Raw genomic sequence first — 23,073 nt, 5'->3', positions numbered from 1 at the left:
TCGATATTATGTACGCTCGCTTAAAATCAAAAAAAAAAAAAAAAAAAATCGAACCCAAATCATACGCACGAGACAAAATCACGCGAAAATGACCGAATTTCCACGAGAATTTTTTTTATTATTTAACGTTAAACACGTTTCTCCTATGACACTTCATGCTTCCTCTCTGGTGTGTCTCTCTCTCTCTTGTTCTGTACGTGATACGTCACCGGTTTCTTTTATTGGCCACTTTCGGCCACGTGACCCCGACGTCACTTTACCAATAGGGTTTTAGCTAGTGCCCTTCACCGACGTTTTCCGGCTGGCTATAATGCTGGAGCTAGTCTTGTCGCATGACAAACAAGAACTAAAACTGCTGTGGGAAAGTCGAAACTTTCAAAACTCGTTTATGGAGTTTATAATCATTCTTTACTTTCATATTTTCGAGTGAAATGTATGGACTCATACTAGAAAATTTAAGCCAGTATGTATCTACTACCTACGGTGAAAGTAAATGGGAAGAAATCAGGCGATTGGCTGCTGTTGATCATGCCACTTTCAGTACACATCATGTTTATCCAGATAACTACATTCCGCGCCTTACCTGCAAGGCGTGTAAGGTAAGCTCCGTGTTAACTCGTATGTAAAAAAAAAAAACAACAAAAATAATCCTTAAAGGGGGGCTAAATTTATAATTTTAACTCTTAAAACAATAATAAAAAAATCCCCCGTATAAATAACCTAGAGATAAAAATAAATTCGAACTAATATTAGATATAATTGGTTTCCTCTTGTTTAATCAGACGTATACCAAGTTAGATGTGTCTTTTTTTATTTAACAGTTAAAATAACCTGTCATAAACAGAATTAATTTAGTTTAATAACGGTTTTTATTACAATAAAATTTTTTTACATTTAAAAAAAAATTAGGTTACTTTTTAGTGTTTTGGGCTTTAATTTCTCTTAGTTATTGCTGTTTTGTGTTGTTAATTACGCATTTAATTGTATTATCTGGGTATAAATGTCATTATATTTAAATGAAGTTATAAGTTGTAAATGGTTATCCGAATTCTTCCGGATGGGAGATACCAAATGTGTTAGAAAATAGGACATGCAACATATGGCAACACCTGTTTCTAAAATTTCAGATTGAACGCACTTGACATTTCACACTGTCAACTTTACTTTAGAAAATTGCGGTTTGTTCTAAACAGATCTAATCAATCTATAATGGAGTATTTACTCCTCACTAAATTGTATTATTTATAAAATATCATATAATTTAATTTATCTCCCTTTAAATAGATATATTTAATTGAAGTATATTCATTTAAGGGTCTAAATTAGGTTATATTACACTAATTTAACGATATTTAAATTGTGTTTTTTTTTAATTGTATTTAAATATTTACTTATATTTTAATAATAAACATAAATAAAACCCTTGCACCCTCATTAAAATTTAAGCACCCCTTTAAAATATGTTTAATTAAACTATATTTACTGATTTAAGAGTCTGAATGAGGGGGTATTAGTTTGGTTAATTTGTTTTTATCTAATTTATATGTTCTGTAGGTAAATATAATATATATATATATATATATATATATATAAGAGCACTCCCAAGACGATGCACACGTTCTAATATATAAAAAGGATGACTAACAAAATCGATACTTGTACATTTTGTTGTGTGTAAATTAATTTTTCTAGCTTGTTTATTGCATTAATCAAAAAACGTCACACAAATTCTCTAATCTTGTTTGTTTAGCACTTAATTCGATTTTTAAATTTGCTATTATTATTTTTGCTTTTTATAAATTTTATTTAAATAAATTAAATTCGTCCTGATTTATAAATATATTACAGTCGAACCTCCGATGACGGACACCTCTAAATGGCGGCCATTTTCTCGGGCAATTCTCTTTCTGAAACGCATACAAAATAACCTCCGAACAACGGCCTATTTTATCTTCACGTCGGTGGTCGTTGTTTAGAGGTTTGACTTTATTATCATTATCTAATTTTAAATTATTTTTATATAAAAGTAAAATAATAATAAAATTTTATACTGTATTTTAATTCATTAATTAATGATAATTAATTAATTAATTAATTTTTTTACTGTTTTAAAGACATTTTAAAGCTTTGAAATGCAGTTAAACCTCCGAACAACGGCCACTGGAAGGAACATAAAATACACTGCCGTTGTTAGGAAGTTATTTCGTACGCTTTTTTATTAAAAGGTTCGTGAAAAAATGGCCACTGTTTAAAGGTGGCCCTTATTGCAGGTTGGACATGTAATTAGTATACAAATTATGTGTTCTATCTGTAAATTTTTACAGTGAAAATCTGATTTTAAGTTAAAAACGTTTGGAAATAAAAATTTGCTAATGGTGTTTAAGGAAAATTTTGACAGGTTTATGGGCTACAAATTGCCCATAAACTACTTAAATTAAATTAAATTTTAAAAACTTTTATACAGTCAAACCTCTGAACAATGGCCACTGACAGAAAAGTAAAGAGATGGTTATTATTCTGAAGTGGCCGTTATTTACAGGTTATTTTGTACGCAGTTTTGTTCATCAAAAGATTAGAAGTGTCCGTTATTGGAAGTTTACTCTACTGTTTCGTTTATATATCATCAAGGCTGGAAACTAAATTCTGTTTCGCTCCTATCATTTGCATTCACGCGAATTTAATGGCGTTTAAGGAAGATTTTAAGAGCTATTCTCATATAAATTATGTGATATTGCTGATAACTAAATTATAACTCGTAAAATAAGCTTAAAATCTTAATTATATAACATAGAACATTTACTATTATAAGTTATAAAGACGAATTGACCACCGCATCAGCTAGATCACAGGAGGATGGATGCTTTTGGATACCATTCAGCCTACAAATTCGCATAAAAAATGCACAATTTGATCATTTTGAGTGGCCCTTTTGGAATAAAATCAAAATTAAATAATCTCCCGCCAAGAATTCTACGTAATTTATACAAAAGATGATACGGATAAGCTCGCGAGTTTCATCTTCTTCATCACTTCTGGAGTCATCAAGCGAGTAATAATCCGAAATAATCGATAACAATAATTAAGTTTTTATAAAAATAATTATAATTAATGAATAAAATGAATGGGAAATACAATTTTAATCATATTAAATAAAGTTATTAGCTATATAAATTATAGTATTTTGCTGTAGACTAACGCAATATTCGTGACACCATCATCTGACCTCAATAATTTTTTATATGTGTATATAAAATAGATATCGTTTTATTTTCTAATATATATATATATATGTTATATATATATTTAAGTCTTATGGGTCAAGGATAAGAAAATGCAAAGTCAAAATTTCTTTTGTCCTATTTGCTATAATGGCGTAACATAATAATAATTTGACATGTATGTTACGCATTATGTTTAAATTGTAATAACTTTTGCAATTTTTTAATCATAAAAATTTGCAATTTATATTAATTTCTAACTAAATTATATTTAGATAATTGTAATTAAGATGAGAATTTTTCATTGAAAATTTATTTAAATATTAATTATGTGCAGTAAAACCCGTGAAAACCGAAAGCGAATATATATATATATTTTTCGATTTGGCAGGTTTTCTAACGTAAAATCGTTACGTTCCGATTGAAATTTTCCCGTTTAAACAGGTTTTCCTTTTATTCAGATTCCGTTTTGGGCAGGTTTTATAGTACACTAAAATCTGTGTAAATGGGAATGGGGTGGTATTTTTTTCTGGTTTGGCAGGTTCCGCTTTGAACAGGTTTTCTTTTTTAACATAGAAAATCGCACAGTTTTCAAGAATGTTTCCTGTTTAGACAAGTTCCGTTTTAGACAGGTTTTGCTGTAAATATAAATAAATACTGTCTGTTTTTTTGATTTTTGTTATTTTTACTAAATTAAATATGTTAATAACGCTTAAAATTAGCTAATTTCATTCTATTTTTAATAAAATTATATACCTTTTTATTTTATAAATTAAATAAATTGCTTATTTTCGGTTAAATTTAATAAATATTTCAAACCAAATTAAATCCGAATTAGGCCAAATAAAATGAAATTTTAACAAAATTAGGCGCTAAAAAATTATTTAAAAAATATAAATGGTCTAAAATATTTAATTATTATTATTTTTTTGTAATCGTAATTAAATATTTTAAGTAACTAAATGAATTAAATAAAACTAAAACATGTCAAAATAACGCCATCCTCAAAATTACATTGGCGTATTATAACGTAATTTCGAGTATTTAAATTGAAATTTCTATTATAATTTAATAAATGCCTGAATATATTGAAAATCAAAATATTATTTATTAAAATTAATTAATTATTTTATTATAAAATAAATTAATGGTTATTAATTTATAAATCCAAGCATCACTCGAGCATGTATAAAGCATTAATTTATTAAAAATAGAATAAAATATATTGATTCTATATTCTAATTTATTTCGAAAAAATATAGTTTAAACATTAATAAATTTAATAAAAATTAAAATTTTATTAATAATTTTAAGCAGAATTTAAAAAAAAAGAAATAAAATTGGATCGATTGGATTCAATGTTATTTCTTACTTTCCAGCGATTAATATACCATTTTGTAATAAATTTACTGTAAAATATTATAAAAAGTTATTAAATAAATAATATTTTTGATGTATAAATATATATTTATATATAAATTTAATTTCTAAGAATTTTTATGGGGTAATTTTACGAAGTGAAAAAACTATCAAGAACAGGAAATTATAACTCTGTAAATGTTGTAATTTTCTACATTTAAGTGGATAAATTTAATAATAATTTGTTAAAATCTTAAAATATTTTACACTTTTATGCTCATTTATCAAGTAATTATAATTATTATTTAATTAAAATCACTTTAATTAATTAAAATTAAAGGTGAAACACGAGATAAGTGAGAAAATTAAAGTGATACAGGGATAAGGAGAAAATTAAAGGGAAAACACGAGGAATGGAGTAAGACAATCCAGCGAATATTTATAAATTTATCAAAATTAATGTGTAATTTAATTAGAAAATTAATTAATACATTATTAAGTTTGATTTAAGTAAAAGAATTTCTTAAAAGTTGTTGTGTGAGATGATGTTTTCGACTGGTTTTCAAATTGATGGAAAGAACAGTCTCTATACCCCTGCAGGGGAGAGAGATTGAGAAAATGGACAAATATGTTTTAGGAAAAAAAAAAACATGTCAATGTTCCATTAAGTTACAATTCTAGGAAAATTCCATGTGAAATCAGGGGAATAACTTCGTTACAATTGTCGCAAGCTACTACTTAAGTGTAGTAAATAACGTTATGTGTCCTTACATAATTATAAATTATTATAAAAATTCGTGACTTATAATATTTAACGAGCGTTTAAAATAATCTATAATTTATCTTAAATATTTTATAAATTTATAAGGAAATTTTTGATAATTAATTCAATTTTTATGTGTATAAGTCTCCAGTTTTGTAAGGAAATTCTTGATAATTTAACATTTTAAAATCGTTTTCACGAATTTTTAAAAATTAATTTTATTTTATTTAATAAATATTTATTACTATTATTTTTTAATTTAAAATTAATATTTTTATATCGATTTTTTTGTATATTTACACTTTGGTATGTTCAGTGTATTTTCTAACAGAAGAGGGTTGATATTTAGAAAACTAAGAATATTTATTATTATTTCTTGCGATAAAATATATTATACACAATTTATTTATTTTTAAAAGTCATATAAATCAATTTTTTATGTATATTTATGAAGGTATTATTTATTTTTATCTACGTCTTTCAATAGATTACAATAGTATAAATCAGATAAAATGTTCGTAGTATTTTATATTTATTTGTGTAAAATATTAAAAAGGGGAGAATTTTATAAATTGGAATTTAAGAAATTCCTTTTTTTCTTTTTTAAGTTCGAATTTTCTTGTTTACTTGTGACGAAAATTGATGGAAGTGTATTCGAATTCTTGTGTGTGTTAGTACAAAGGTACCCGAACGTGTTCCTGTGTTTATTTAATAAAGATTCGATGTTAGGTGGAGGGAAACACGTGAATAACAATAATACACCCTTTCGGTATTTGGCAATACGCCAGGCGAATTCCTTTGCTTGAAAACTATTAAGAGAAAACCGGTTTCCATGGTAATGAATCCATCAGCAAATGGCTCCCAACCCAAATTGATCATCAAATGGATATCGATTTATTGTACCAGGCCATTACGATCGGTTTTTATTGTTTCTTTTTTCATCAATTTAACAGAGTTAAAGTATACGAGAAATGTATTTAGTATATTTATATAAGTAAAAGGTAACCCGTAAATCAATTAACCATTAGAGTTGTTCGCTTTGTTTAATATACTTTATTTCCTGAAATACTTGCATATAGTACGACTTCTGAGCCACTGTGTGTGTGTGCGCGTGTATTGTTACTATTATTAGGGAGTAGGACTATTCAAGGGTCTATTAAAAAGAGATAAAAAAGAGGAGACACGTATCCTGTATCCTGTAGCGTACACCTATAATATCGAATGTAAACAATTAAAATCTATAGAAAATTAAAATTTTTATTAGTATAATATCATTTACAACTGGCAAAATGGAGATAGTTTAGGTTAATTAAATAATAAACGTTATTAAAAAGTGAGGAGTTCAAACTAAATTCAGCAATTTAAGTAATTCATATTATTTTTAAAAAGAGTGAATTACAGAGGCCATTATTTATCAGTAAATACGTTAAATATCCGATTAAGGAAGTGCATATTATGCTAAACATTTTCTAAATTGGATTAGGAAAGTTCTATATCAACCAGAGCTTTCAGAGGCACGTTCTCGGCTAAGAAATAAATATAAATGAATATTAATCGATTCATTAAGTGTAATAGGAAATCACTAAGTTAGTCTTGTAAATTAATATAACATTATCATTGAAATAGTCACCCCTAAAGGTCATGAAGTTCACACATGACGGACTTCAATGTAAACCGAAACCATCCATCTCGATCCCATTGCAGACTCGATCCCCAGGGAACGTTAAAGAAGAAGAAACTCCAAGGACCCCCTATCATTCGTGTCCCTTTATACAAGGCCAATCGAACAAATAAACCCTTTTCTATTCTAAAATTCAATACTTATCGATTAGAAAAATGCCGTTCCTTGTCATCTACAAAGCGAATTTTTGCTGTTAAAAACCCGTTAACTACGTAATTTTGGGCATTAATCAAGAGCAAATCACCTCAAAATTATGGGTTAAAACTTTGACATTTTTGGAGTTTTATATGCCCGTTCCTACAAACAAACAAACAAACAAAAAACAAGGGAACGAGTTGCGTAACTTTCCCGGCATAAAAAGTTAAAATTGCGTGTGGCGTCATCTGTTAGGAGATTTTTATTTAAAAATTTTTATATTATTAATTATTATAAAATGACAAAAAGTTTCATTTTGAGAGTAGGGATGAGTTTTATAAAAAGTTGTAAGTGCCAATAACGAGTAAAATCTTACGTTCTACCTCACTCTAGATATGTCAAGTCAGCCCCCTGTATCTCCCCACTCCCTTGACCTTTAACCTCCGAACTTTAATAGCATCGACCCCCCTAATACATGAACCTCCCTGAAAAATTTCAGAAACTTTCGACAAAAGGCACAGGAGTTATTAAGATTTAAAGTAGATGAATGAAATTGTGCCACCCCCACGCAAACACACTAAAATCCCTAAATTTTTTGTATTTCTGAACGTTTCAAAGTAACCTAGTCCAAAAATTTTAAAATTTTGGGGGCGTGGATCATTTTTTTGACCAATCGCCATACTTTCTCTCCATAATACTGCAAAACCCGTGTAAGCCTGAATCGCACTGTACTGAATATTTTTTCCGGTTTGGCAGGTTTCCGTTTTATACAGGTTCCGCTTTGGACAGGTTTCACAGCCGAGAAAAATGGATAAATATTCATGTTTGTTACTCATTAAGAATGTATTTTTAGTGTATAAAAGGTGATTTATCAAGAAAATTTTATAATTTTTATAATTTTAAGCGTTAAAAATAACTTTTAAAGCCGACTTTTTCCTAGAAAGAACTTAAATTTGAATGAGATTTTAGTTTATCATTCCGATAATAACATCTTTATCCAACAATAAATATTATTATTTAAATGATTAGACTTTATATTACGACATAATTCGCCCCTTGAGATCTTTTATATATTTATCACGCGGCCATAATAAATCATTGTAAGTTTTGCCAAGAATTGCTCGGAGTTTGCACAAAAAAACTATTTATAGATCCACTTCATTGTAAAAATCTTCGAGAGACATATTTTAGCATCTACTTGAATGATTATATAAGAAATTACAACCCATTTATTTTGTTTCATAAATTATTTATAAGGATAAATTCCCATTTTACACGACGATATACTCCAGGACAGGCCTGCACGCGAGCTAAACAAGCTGCAAATTAGGGTCTCGTGTTATTTGCCTATACTTTACACCTAGTGTTGTGAGTCTATAGTTTAGGACCTCGTGTTATGAATCCAAGTTTTGAGCCTTGCGTTGTAAGTTTAAGCTTAGAGCCTCACATTTTTGTATTATTTAGTGAAAGGAATGGCCTTTTATATGTTAAAAAAGAAGCGCTTCTGAAAAACAAATGGCCGCCGTTTAGAGGTGGTCGTTATTGGAGGTTCGAGGTACATAAACCTTTATAAAAAGACATCGTAATTTGAAATTGTTGAATTAACCTCATTTGTAAAAAGCGTGGCTCTTATTTTATTAACTTTTTTATAACATTTTATAACAGGTTTTTTTTTGTGTTTTGACTTGTGTTTTTTCTGTAATTTTTGTCTTTATTTCTCCGAACGATCTTAATAAAATGTTTTATTTCTTCGAACGTAACGTTACGTTTGCTATGTAGAATGAGAGAGTAACTAAAAGTTACTCTTAGTTTTTATATTCTTACATTAAATTTTATATGTACCATCAATTTATGCCCCAACGGTGACGAAGGGTAGCCCAAAAAGGTTAACCACGTTTCGTTCTGTAATAATCTTGTTATAATCATGAATATAAATCGTAACTAAGAGTTTTCCTGCTTAAAATATTGTTAGAAACGTGTCTAAAGAAATGTGATTTAATCTTTAGTTGTTAACTGATCATTTGAATGCCATTTTTTTGTAATTAAAAATTACGCACATAATTAATAATATGGGCAAAAATTATACATAAATTAAGCTATAAAATCGCTAAAAATCAGTAAAACTTGTCTGAAACGGAAAATTGTTTGAAACGCAGCGATTTTCTGTGTTAAAAAACAAAAGCAAAACAAAAAAAAAACCTGTTCAAAACGGAAACCTGCCAAACCGGAAAAAACATTCGGTACCGTACGAGTCCGGTTTACACAGTTTTTACTGTAAAATATTACTACAAGCAGGAGACCTGTTTAACGCGGAAACGAAAGACTTATGGAATTATTAATTGTATAACAACCTGAGTAAAGCGGAATTTTTCGGCGTAACTACAATTAATCTTAATTAATAAATAAAGTACATTTCAAAGATATTGAATTTTTACACAAGTTTTTCTTTCTCTGCACACGGAACCTCTATTAAACGGAATCTGTATAAAATGGAAACGTAAGAAAACGAAGAAATTCTTGCCGATATCATCACTTTCCGTTTTACACAGGTTTGCTCGTTATTAAGCCATAAAAATACCTACAATAAAAACCCGTGTAAGCCGGAAGCGGAATTTTTTCCACTTTATACAGGTTTTGCTGTTGTTATATTTAAGACTATAGCATAATTACGATTTAAAATACTAACTACGATTAATTTATTAACATGACAATTACTATATATCATTAATTTTTTTAAAATTTGATTATGAAATTAAATATAATAAATTTGCATTTATTAAGCAATATTTCTTGTACAAATTTTAAAAAATAAAATGTAAAAAATCGAATATTTAAATTGTAATAAACGATAATTTTAATTACATTTAATCATGTTTATGCTATGAAAAAAAATCCCTTTAAATTTCAAGGTTTAACTTGCAATTTTAATTGTATAAAATTGATTATCTGGTTACTTTTAATTATGTTTATGTTACAAAAAACTCGCGAAAATTTAATTGTATTTAAAATTAATTGTATGGTTACATTTAGTCGTGTTTAAGTTACTTAAAACCCCTTTAAATTTTAATGTTTAACTTGCAAATTTTAATTGTATTTAGAGTTAATTAGGGTATTAGGAGATTAAATTTAAAATAAATAAACAAATAAATAATAAATCAGAGATTTTAACCTGAATATTGGAATGTAAAAGAATAATTTTGACAGAATAATTTTCGAGTAATGAATAGAAGAAAACAAGAAAATTCGATGGGAAAAAAGTAGCACAGTAGGCCAATTAATTACGTCGTAGCAGCCATAAGATGTGAGAAAATATTTGTTCACATGCATTATTATTGAAAACACTAAGTATAATTGCCTTAGAATAACGTCATTTTCCTTAATGTACTATAAGTGATCACACACAGAAGGAAATTTATGCCCCTATACACCGGCTTTAAAGTTTTATTTATAGCATTTAATTATTTTCCAGCATAAAAATTACACAAAAAATAATATTTTTACAATAAAAAAATCGTAATTATGCTGTAAATTTAAAAAAAACACCTTAATTTATTCGAAAACCTTATATATTTTTTTACAATGAAAGTCAATCACCCCACAATTTATATATGAGTAATTAATACGGGGGGACGTCGGTTGAGGGGGTCAATAACTTGATGATGTCAGTGTTTACGGTATTATAAATGTTACTCGATGGTATTGGCGACCATAACCTTATTAAGTGTGACATAAATGCTTACAGTTTAATCGGGCGGTCAAAGAACATTCGTGTAGTGTTGCATATAGTTGAGGCAGATGTGACTTATACCAAGAATACGATGATCATAATTTAGGATGCTCGACAAATGTGACAAACTGAAAAATTTCACTGTCTTCTATTGGATTTTCCAAATAAAAATCAGCATAAATGTGTGAAAGTTTTCAGCATTTTCGCTAAAACTTCCAAAAATTCGAGGGTTTTTCCCCCTTCCTGTTTAAATCTCGTAGAATTTGTAAAGATTATTCGTAATTTTAAGAGTTCTTGTGGGTAGTACGTTGAAAAATTCGATTTTTGAAAACAAATTTCAATGATTTTTCTGATTTTCTTCCTTTAAATAAGTCATGGAATTTCATCAAATATTTAGAGAAATTCTTCTGAAAATTATGAAGAATTTCATAGAGAAATTCGTCATAATTTTTCCAGATTTTTTTTAAATAAGTAAGTTGGAAAAATTGAGTTTTTCATTGAAAACTTCAAGGATTTTTTGCTATTTTTCTTGCAAAAATTCAAAAATTCTTGAAAATTCTCATTGATTTTTAAATATTTGTGAATCAAACTGCATAAATATGCTCAAAAATTTGACTTTTTCGTTGAAAATTTCAAGAATTTTAAGATTATTGAAGGAAAAATCGCAAAAAATTCTTCATAATTTTAACATTTTTTTGTGAAGAAACTTAAAAATTGAATATTAAATTTACTTTTAAAATGTAATTATTATTATTATTTTAATTTCATATTATAAAAATAATGGCGTTTTATTTATTATTTTTTTCTAATTTTCTCGACCCTTTTCCGATATCTTCCGTATTTTTCAACGAAAAGAAAATTACTTCCAAGTAGTCCTACATGTAATCTATAATTAACAATTTTTTATACGAGGAAACGCTTAAGATCAACAAACAAACGTTCGATTTAATATATTAATCTTTAAAAAAAGTTATATTTAAAATATTTATATATTTCTTTAACTTCTACCTTAAAAATCTTTAATAATTAATTTTCGTGTCCTAAAAATATTTTTAATGAGAAAAAATTAGAAATTTGCGCATTTTTTTTAACTTACTCCCCCATTTAATGATGTTTTATGACTGAAATAAAGTTAAAAATTAAATAATATTAATTATAATCAAGATTTCCTTTAAAGTTAAATTAATAATTATAATTATATTTATTTAATTTTTAGATATTTATCTTTATGAAATCTATCAACCGGAGGTGCTCTTTGATACACATTTTAAGCGCTAGAAATTAGTTTAAGGGCCTTTAAATCAATAATTTTTATAAATTATTAGTTTTAAAATTTGTTAAAATAGCTTAAAAATTAAAAATTTAATTCATTTATGCTTTATTTAAAATTTTATGGGCCTTAGTAAGGGATGAAAGGATTCGCGAATGAAACTTCACCCCCTTACTAAGTCCTGTGTTTGTTAACTAAAATATTAATTAAAAATTAAGTTAATTATTTTATTTTATTTTAATTAAGTAAATTATTAAATTATTGTTTTAAATTTATTCTTCTTTGGCCTAATTAAAATTATACTTAATTTTTTTTTCATGTATTTGCATACGAATATAGATCAGTAACATATGATACTTAGTGAAACGTTGTATCAAAATAATATTTTTCTTAATGCAAATAGAGGATATTTTAAATTTTAAAAATATTTTTAAAATTTTCTCTTAAATTATTCATTAAAATTATTCATTTGATCAAAATAAGAATAATTTAAGCACTTATCAAGCATCATTATTCAACATCATTGAGATGAAGATGAAAACAGAAAGGCTCGTTAAAGGTGTTTTTTTTTTTTATAAATAATTGTAATTAGATGCAAAAAGGCATGTAATTATAATTAAATTTATAAATTTTGTAGAATTTAATTCAGTTTTTAACTCGATAAGATGGCTTAAAATGGCCAAATTTTCTGTAACTTTATATAGACGATGCATGACATGGGATATTATTATGAAAAGTAGGACCTATAATTTTCATAAAAGTCCTCTTCTACTCACTAGATGGCACCATAACTATTATTTGTTCATTTGACCCACTTGCAAAATGAAATTAGCCTATGTTCGTAGATCTTATTTACGAGGGATGCAACTTAATAAATTCTGAGAATACGTCGGTACAAGACGTTCAAAGACTGATCAATGTTTCATCTTTCCATGAATTATTTAAGTGAAGTGACTTTATGTTGCAAACATACATAATGATTTTTAATATAATTTCATTTTATAATAAAGAAAATTACTTTCTCATCAAAGAAAATCGCCATCAAAGGCTAGCTTACATCAAAAGGAAACTACGTAATAGAAGCGTTACTCTAGGATTTTTATACTAAATTTTATGCTCTTCCTTTATAATATGAAAAATTTCGTATATTTTCACCATTTTTTATGCAAAAATAATCATTTTAAATGTTAATCTGATGCATAAACTTTACTTTCTTATCAGAGAAAATCGCATCAAAGGCTAGCTTACACTAAAAAAAACACCGTAATAAAAGCTGTTTTTATACTAAATTCATGCTAAATTTTATGCTCTTCCTTTATAATATGAAGAATTTTGCATAATTTCTCCATTTTTTATGCGAAAATAACTGTTTTAAACGTTAATTCTATGCATTAACTTTACTTTCTCATCAATTAAACCACTACTTTGATGTAATTTCTTGTAAACATATACACGTGTATTATAGAAAGATAGTGAAAAAAGTGATCTTTGTGTAGTTTTATAGGGTTTAATTTTGGAATATTTATCCAAAAACCCACTTAAAAAAGATTCCAAACCCACTTTATAAGTTTTAAAGTAAATATCGGCGAGGGAAAAAGCATATTTAAGATAATTCATTTATCGTAAATAACGATCAAGTATTGATGTTTTGGTCGTTGATAGCAGTGTCTTCTTTGATGTGGTGTGATGCAAGATTATTCATCGCTTATCATTGAAGAGAGGAGATTTATCGCGTATAAGGTCATCGTCACTAAAGGGATAAAAGCGGAATTTGTTATTAGGGAGACAGGGTTTGTATTTTATGACGTTTTCGTCCTTTTCTTTGACGCAACATCAAAGAAAACGTCATCAAAAGTAATTTTATACAACATCAGGGGGATCTTTTTCTTCCAGCCGACTGCTACAACCGAGAATCGTGACGTCAGATTGTTACGTCCTTCCCAAGAAGATCGGTTGTGATGTCATCGAGACAGATGTTTATATCGAAATTTGTAAACTCTAATGCGTCACACTCGTCACCTGTTGTCTTCGATTTGTTTATTTTTCTACAGGGGAAGAATATTCCTTCGAATTTACCCCGTTATATAATTTCAGAGCCACGTTCTACACCCGTTTAGCGGGAAAAATTTTTAATATTCATACCTCCCAGTGTTGTATATAACATAGAGAAAGTGCGGCCATCTGTCGAAAATGACCCCCAAAATTTGGACATTTTGGACTTAAAACGTGCAGAAATACTAAAAATTTGGGGGGCTTTATCTGTATGTTAGTTTATTAGTGTGTGTAGGGGATACGATTTTGTTCGCACACTTTGAAGCTTAATAACTCTCGCGCCTTTTGTCTAAAGTTTCTGAAATTTTACAGAGAGATTTTTGTATTAGAGGGTCCGATGCTACACAGTTTTGGGGGTTAAAGGTCGAGAGGGTGAAAAGATAGAGGGAGATCATATGCCTCATCTCGAGTGGGGTCGGAGTTCATGAAGATTTTACTCATTATTAGCACTTATAATATTTTTATAAAACTCATCTCTACCCTGAAAATTAAGCTTTTTGACATTTTAAATAAAAAGAAATCATAACAGATGGCGCTACACGCAATTTTAAAGTTTAGCCGGGAAAGTGAGGCAACAGATTGCTGGAATTTTTATTTAATTTTTTTAAAATTTAATACTAATAAATCTTAAAATCATGAAGTGAAATGGCTATTTATACTGATATTCGAAAGGCGAGAAGAAACGTTAAAACTCTTCCTTGTCTTTTATTGATCGTAAATTAAACGATAAATTTTAAAAATATACTTTATTATGTTTCCTGCTTCAGTTACGTTGAACTTAAATGTGCCTCCACCATATTTTAACTTAAAATAAAACTTATTTTACCGTTATATTTATAATTATAAATCAAAATATCTTAAAATAGTACCATTAATTCTTAATATCTGAAGGATAAGCATCTCTACGCCATTACTTTTAAAGGGGGTGGTTATAGAGAGGTCGTACTCAAAATCTTGTTAATGTAAACTTTATGATGCTAGAATAATAATAAAAAATATATTATTGTGTTTAAAAAGCATTAAAGTAATCTTTAAACTTAACCATATTTTAAATTTAATGGTATTTTTCCCCCCATTACGTTTAGTTTAGAAAGAATGGAGGAAGATATGACACACTTTTAATGCTCTATTTTATTAAAAAATAAAATAATTAGATTAAATATTTATATTAAAATATTAAAAATAACTTATAAATTTCAATTTATTTTAAATTTTACACAGTTTTTATTATGATTATTTAAAATGTCCTTGTTAATGTGAAGCGCTCGTATAGTATTTTCGCAATTGTCTAGTAATTTAAAGTTTTTTTTTAATGAATAAAAGAATTCTAATTGTAATTAAGGTAAATTAGAATTAATAACTGAATTAAAAATAAAAATAAAATAATTTTTGTTTTAGTTTGAACAAATTATAATAATTAACTAAACAATAATTTTAATTATAATAATCCCTTTAGTAATTCCCATAATTGATCAGTTAATAATTATTAATTATATCGGGGAGAGGATTATTTTTACAAATGTCACGTATTAGGGACAGATTCCTAATTAATATTTAATTATTATAAGCTGGATTAATGCGGAATTATTTCCTAGATATGGCGATCTCGAGAGTAAACTCACTCCCTCATTATTTAATATTATATACGAGTTCAACGAATATTAACTATGAAAAGAGTTCGTGTATAATGCGCATATTAAGTATGCTTTCTGCTAAAGAATAGCGTGTCCTTAATACATTAAAACCTGTCTAAAACGGAACCTGTATGAAATGAAAACATGCCAAAAGGTAAAAAATATATTCGGTATTGTGCGAGTCCGGCTTACACAGGTTTTACTGTATTATTAAATTGGAAGTTGCATTGTTAATTAAACGTTAAAAACAATTAAGAAGAGTATAATATAGGGGTTCAACCTCTCTATATTAACCTCTATATTAAATTAGTCATTAAAATCCCATATCAAACTGTAGGATTAATTAAGATATTAATATATAAAAATATAGGGGTTATTGAACAGAAGTAATGATTCCTTTCTTAATTAATGCCTTAATAGTGCCTCTTTTACTCCTATAGAATTTTAAAGATTAAAGTTTATAGGGTTTAAACCTTAAAAACTTTGTAAACTTAAAACCCTATCGGGAGAGGAAATTTGGGGGTTACTTAAGAAATTAATTAATCCACTTCTGAATAAATCCCTATATTTCCTCGTCTGTACAATTAAAACAGTGTTTAAACTCCTAACCCTATAACTCTAATTTAATTCTATAGGAATAAAAGAGGCTCTGTTAGGTAGTTAATCCCTATATTTGATCTCTTAATTAATCCCTATAGAATGATACACAGAGTGGTAGTAGTAGGGGTATATTACAGGGCTAGTGTCTTATCTCGGTTTGTTAGCTCCTGTTTTATTGGCTATTATAATAAATAATTATAATTAAAAATTATATTTTGACATTTTGCAAGTGGATATAAAATTTCCCTAATGATGACATAACAAATTTTCTGTTTACCAGCTGTCCTTTATCCGGTTATAATTTAGAATATAGGATATCATCGTTTATTGCTAGCAATTATAGCTATAGAATTTCACAAAAGGGAACCTTTAAATTATATACATATATAGTGAAACCTGTGTAAAACGGAATCGCACGGTACCGAATATTTTTCTTCTTTGGCAGATTTCCGTTTTGAACAGGCTTTTTTCTAACATGGAAAATCGTTCCGTTTCGAAGAATTTCTTTTTTCATTTAGGCAGGTTTTTGTTTTATACAGGTTCCGTTTTCGGCAGGTTTTATTGTCAAATACAAATTTCCTCGTACTTAATCGGGAAACGTTTAATGAAGTAATCCATAAATTAGTTATAATTATCACATTATTGTGATTAACCACATAAAGTTATGATTTATTGAATAATTAATAATTTTTTTTTTTACCTTAAGTGAATATATTAATTGAACAATAATTACAATAAACGAAACTTCTTAAAAGGATGAGAGAAAATTGATAAATGGAAGTTAAAAAATATAATTTCCTTTCTAAAATTTAATTCCTGTTAACGAAAGAAAAAAAAATAAATTAAATTAAAAAATTGTGCTTTAAGTAGATCAAAAAATATTTTTCTTAAAATAATTTTAGCCTTAAAATTAAAAGCCTTATAATAAATTACAATTAATTTTATAGCCATATTAATTAATGAGTTTTGTAGTGAAATAAGTGAAATTATAATGAATAAAAATGTGATTTAAAAGGGTTTTTAATAAGTAATTAAGTTGTAAAAGTAAAAACATAATATTTTTTCATTAAAAATATTTAATTTTGTTATATTTTATATTAAATATTCTCATGTAAAGTATAAAAATCATTCATTAAATTATTGATATTGGTCGGTGATTGGCCTTCATTTTTGTTTCTTTAATATTATATTTCTCACTTTGTTTATTTAGTTAATTTTTTTATTTTAAATGTTATGAGATGAGTCTTTGTATTGTAACACTACTATAACAAATACATTTGATCTCCGTACATTTTTCAACAAACTGACGAAAAAAATATAAATTTAAGGAGTTAAATTTCAGTAGAATTTTTTTTCCTTTTAAAAAATTCAATTTTTTTATAAATTATATTTAATAATAAAAAATTTAACTTTGTTTTTACGCCTTTAATATTGTGATCTTTAATGCCGATTAAGGAATCTTTAATTGTTAATTAAGGAGTGATCTTTAATGTGTAAAAATGCTTATATATGAAAAAATTCTGCATTTTTTTTTTACTAAAAATTTATATATTTTATGAATTTTCTGGAAATTTTTATTAATTATTTTAATTAAAAATCACTAGAACGTGGTAACTCTTCCAATCTCTCTGTATTTTAATGTACATTAAACAATTAACACGTTATTTTATAGAAGTTTTTGTGATTTTATTCACATTAAAAAGAACCGAAAGCTCGCAAATTAACGCTTTACTCTGTTTAAAAATTGTTTTTAATTATAATTAATTAATATAGCATTAATAATTACGCTTAAAGCTATAGCTTGCAAGGTTTATATTTAATTAAATAACTAGCGCATTATACTTGATTTTAATTTTCTTTTTCAGCATTTTTGTAAGATTAAAGCCATAAAATGATTCAGAAGTTTATTTTCTTTAATTTTATTCTAAATTATTTATAAAATATAAACACAATTCGAAATTTCGAGTCAATAAAAGGAGGGAATGTTAATCCAGTTAACTTTAATTTATCATTTTCTACGTTTAAAATTGAGTGTAAAGGCAAGACTTAAAGTAAAAACAACTAAATTAATTTAACAAATAACTCGGGAAATATCTTAATTAAGAAATTACTTGGATCCTAAATAACCGAACGTAACGGAGAAGAATGTTTAACATGAGATATGATCACTAGTAAGTCATGCTTTGATTGATTGCATCTATCAGATAAGAAGTTGGAAGGCAACAATTCCCACCACCCCTAATGAGAACGGATTTAATCTGGTTGAAGTCTTTGGAGACATTGACAGCCAAGCTGTTTCCATGCGTGTCTTATTGCCTATCTCCAACATCTATAATTTCGTTCCCAAAATATTCGTTAATCATTGAGCTTCCAAATGAAAGTTTTCATCTTAACCAATAAAAATTTATCTTTTAAATCTTAAGAATAACATTTTCAAAAATTTGATAAACTTTCTACAGTTTCTTTCCAAGCGAAAAAATTGAAAATGCTTTCGTTAAAATTACAGTATTAATAATATAAAATAAAAAAAATGTAATACCGTAGTTAATGTGGTGTTTATATGATGTCTTCTGTGCCATGCCATGTCACAGTTACCGTATTACACTCTAATTGAACTTTTCGGACCCTCTAATTGAAATTTTCCTAGGTGCCAAATCATACTTTTATCATCATGTCGACGCGGCATAACAATAATAATAACAGCATAAAAGAAAAAAACGTTATAACTGAGGTGACATTAGTATAATTTTACATATTACTATGGCAATTTCAACTATGACATTTATTTATTACTTTTTTTATATCGTTTGTAATTCAAATCATCGTGTAACTTTCATGAAATTTTATATTCTATAATAACGAATGATGATACATTCTGGATACAATTAATACAGTACATTTTTGCCTTGAGCTTGTTTTGTTTTGTCCTTTCAATAACTTTGATAATCTGATTTCGATATTTACACATCTGTTGATGACATTTACAATAAATACTATTTAAAAATTAATTATCTTGTATCGAAAAGTAGAAAATGTTCTTATTTTTTGAATACATTTTTTATTGTCAATATTAATTAGAAATTTTATAAATTTTAATTCGTTCTATAGAAAGCTTGTCCTTAACTTAATACGGATTTAAACCTTTGAAATCACTTTAAATACAAGAAATTTTATTTAAAAATTAACTTTACATTATACAAATTAATTTTTCAAGCATATTTTCGTTCTGAGGGACGGGTTCGGATCTGCTTAGAAATATTTACGAATAGCAGATCCTTCTCCAATTAGGGCTTTGGCCAATAATTTACATAAAAAAGGGCCCTCTTTGTGTGTTTATTCACGACTAAAGTACGTTCGGCTTATGGTGGCATTAAAAAGATCCTCTTAGTAGAAAAGAATTTAAAAAATAAAAAAAATTACAGTATGGTCAAGCTCTGCTTACTCTTTAATGAAGCAAAACGAATTAAAAGTTTATAAATTAACGAATGAATATATTTATTTAAATTTTTTTTTAAATATTTTTTTTCATGTTCTTATTTTATAATTTATATATATATTTGTTAAAAATTCAAACATTTTATTATATTTTGTTGACATTTTCTGTAAATTTTCTATCAAGCAAGGGTGGAGTCTTTTTGTTCGTTTTCTGATAGGACAAGTGCATTACTTATTTATTATTCAATATTCTATTAAAGGATGATCCATTTGATTAAAAAAAAACAAATGGATAAATAGGTCTTTGGTTATATTTATTATTTGGCAAAAAATATGAATTTCCTTTGTTTAATTAATAGGCAATACGAACAGGATCATGAATAATTAATGAAGTTTTTCTATTTGCTCAAAATAACTGAAAATAAAATCGATGAAGGGCTTAAAATATGATGTAAAGCGTTAAATTTAGGGCCCCTTTTTTGTAACTTGAATACACAAAAGTTCACTTTTGGCCCATGCTTAAACGCCGAAAGAGTGAGGAAGAGTCAGATTTATACGTAAATTAAACTAAACAAGCTACAGCTAAGGGTCTCGTATTTCGAGGCTCTTATATATTGCAGCTGAGTGCCACGTGTCCAAATTCGATTCCGACTCAGCATTTAAAGAAATTAATGTTCGGGTGACAGTGGGACTTTAAACTACGGGTTATTCCCTGGGGCCCCACCAACAGTGGGCCCAAAGCAATCTTTTATAAACTCATTACTGTAGTAAGAATATCGAAATTTAAATTGGGGCCAAATCTGGTTAAGTGTGAGTTAAGTCCTGCGCCACACTAGCAATCTAGGGTCCCCCTAGATTGCTAGTGTGGCGCAGGACTTAACCCATCAAAGGCTGTGTTAAAAAAGAACGAGGATACCGGGGATTCCCCAAAATATTCCCCCGAAAAAATGTTTGAAGTCAACACTGTACACGAAAGCCCTCTAATTGAAATTTTCCTGGGGCTTCATGAATCTACGATGTACCACTGTCGGGCGCGATAAGGACGTGTTAGCAGTGGCGCCGTTATATATTCATTGGGCCCCAGACAAATTTAAATTAGAAAGTCTCTATGTACAGTATTGACTTCAAACATTTTTATTCGGGAGAATTTTTGAGAGAATCCCGCGAATTCCTCGTTCGTTTTTTAACTGAGCTGTGACAATGTACCATGCGCCTGCACCATACCGGCAATCTAGGGTACCCAGATATGGTCCAAATTTAAATTTCGATATCCTTAGTACAAGTAATGAGTTTATAAATGATTGTTTTGGGGCTTCCTGTCGGTGAGGGACCCGGGTAATTCCCTCTTTGCCCATAGGATAACGCGTCACTACGTGTTAGACCATCGCATAAACGCTTTTTTCTTTCTTCAGTAATGCACTTTTCGACTTTATCGAAGGTTGTTAGAAAACCGGAAATGCAACCAGTTATGCCATCTGGTGTCATTCAACATATTTTTATTATCCGGATTTAATAAATTGTCTCCTGCAAGATATTTGTCTTAATAGATAGAAAAATGGGGGTTGATATCGGAAGGCGTTAAAGCATCCTGCTCTAGTTCTTTTTTTGTGTCCATATCCTTTATATCCAAGTAATATAAAGTTAACTACGTATAAGAAGGAACACAGATCTGAGGTCATTGGCCGTAAAGAAAGGGAAAATCTCATGATTTCCTTTCTTCGCAGCATCAGAATCAACTGTGAAATCCGAACTTCATAAAATTTATGTGAAATTTAATATCATTCTTCCTACCTTGAGTTATATGGAGGGAATTTTGTAAGTAATTTATTACGTAATAACAATTAATCTTGCTTAAAATAGACTTAATTTTATCGATTTAACTTGATTTTTCCAAAGCAAACAATGGAAATTTATGCACTATCTGTGCTTACTTACTTGCAGCACGCGTATATATAAGCTTATATGTATATATAAGCTTATATTCTTAATTTACGCAATTTATATGCTAAAAATTATGTTTTTAAATAGAAATTTTAATGTTATATAATGCAAATTTTGTTTACATTTGAAAATATCTTTTAAAAGTAAAGAAAAATAGATTTTTATATGTGGCCATATCCAAGATATCTTCTGATTACTTTACTTCCTGAAGAGTGAATGAAGGTATAGACCTTCCATTAAAGATATATGGCTAGTTTCTTTCATAATATCATCTTTAAAAATTCCGGAAATGTGTTTCAGATTCATTTTTTTAAAAATATTCAAGTTATAAAAAATTTTCTCCTAACTTTATAGGTTAATTTTTCTTGACATGTAAAATATATAAAATAGACTAGACATGCAGACGTTCCTTATTATAAAATATAAAATAAATTTTAGAATTTAAATATTATTATTTTAAATTAAAATTTTACTGAAAATTCCACGAATAGTTTAAAGTACAAAATCTGAAATATTTTAAGAAAATTGGAATTTTAGACTAAATATTTATAATATAAAGATTTAAAATTGTTTTAAAATAAATAAGTGGGCCAAGAATCGATTAGCCATATTTACGTATAAGATAAATACGCTGCAGCTTAGGGCCTCGTCTTATGAGTATAAACTCATAGGACCACATGGTAGAATTATTTTGGTGGAGAGTAAGGCATGTTATATTACAAGTCTGTGTCCTGTTTAGAAGAATATTTTCTTTTATAAAAAGTCTTAAAACATAATAAAAATACAATTAAATACTTAAACAAGAGAAATTTATTTATTTACTTATTACAAGAAATTTGCAGTGATATAGCCTAATATAACACGAAATTACCTCCTATAACAAATTCCAGCATAAAAAAAATCGAACAATTTATTCTTAATTTATAAGCCCTTTTATTTAGGTTTACTTTGAAAAATTGGGAATCGAAGAATGGTCTAAAGACTAGACAATCGAGATTTACTATTGATTTCAATTAAAATATAAGGATTTCTATAGAGTTTTATTGGCACAAGACTCTTAATAAATATTCATTTCCTTAAATAAAATACATTTTATATAGTAAAGGTTGGTGACGTAAAAGTATCTGGATAAAATAAAATTCTTAGCAAAAATATTGCAAACAAAGTCTTATCATTGTATAAACAAGAGGGGATTTAAATGGAAGAGAGATAAAAACAGGAAATAAATCGATATAGGAAAATTTTCTATGAAATTTTA

At 27.5% G+C, this 23,073-nt stretch overlaps 1 protein-coding gene across 3 annotated transcripts in view; it reads left to right on the top strand.

The window, feature by feature from the left end:
* Positions 1–312: 312 nt before the first annotated feature.
* The window catches only part of LOC136975514 (soluble guanylate cyclase 88E-like), a 42,869-nt gene continuing 20,108 nt past the window's right edge, over positions 313–23,073 (top strand). For 2 of the 3 annotated variants that reach the window (XM_067270679.1, XM_067270616.1), the window contains exon 1: positions 313–599. In XM_067270679.1, the coding sequence (XP_067126780.1) occupies positions 432–599 (168 nt within the window). In that variant the 5' untranslated portion in view covers positions 313–431. Of the gene's footprint in view, positions 600–21,317; positions 21,690–23,073 lie in introns of those variants that run through there. The other variant, XM_067270810.1, reaches the window with a different exon arrangement.

Source organism: Centruroides vittatus, unplaced genomic scaffold (genome assembly GCF_030686945.1).
Source record: "Centruroides vittatus isolate TY-2023 unplaced genomic scaffold, ASM3068694v2 contig_10, whole genome shotgun sequence".
NCBI lineage: Eukaryota > Metazoa > Arthropoda > Arachnida > Scorpiones > Buthidae > Centruroides > Centruroides vittatus.
This window is presented reverse-complemented; position numbering and strand designations above follow the sequence as displayed.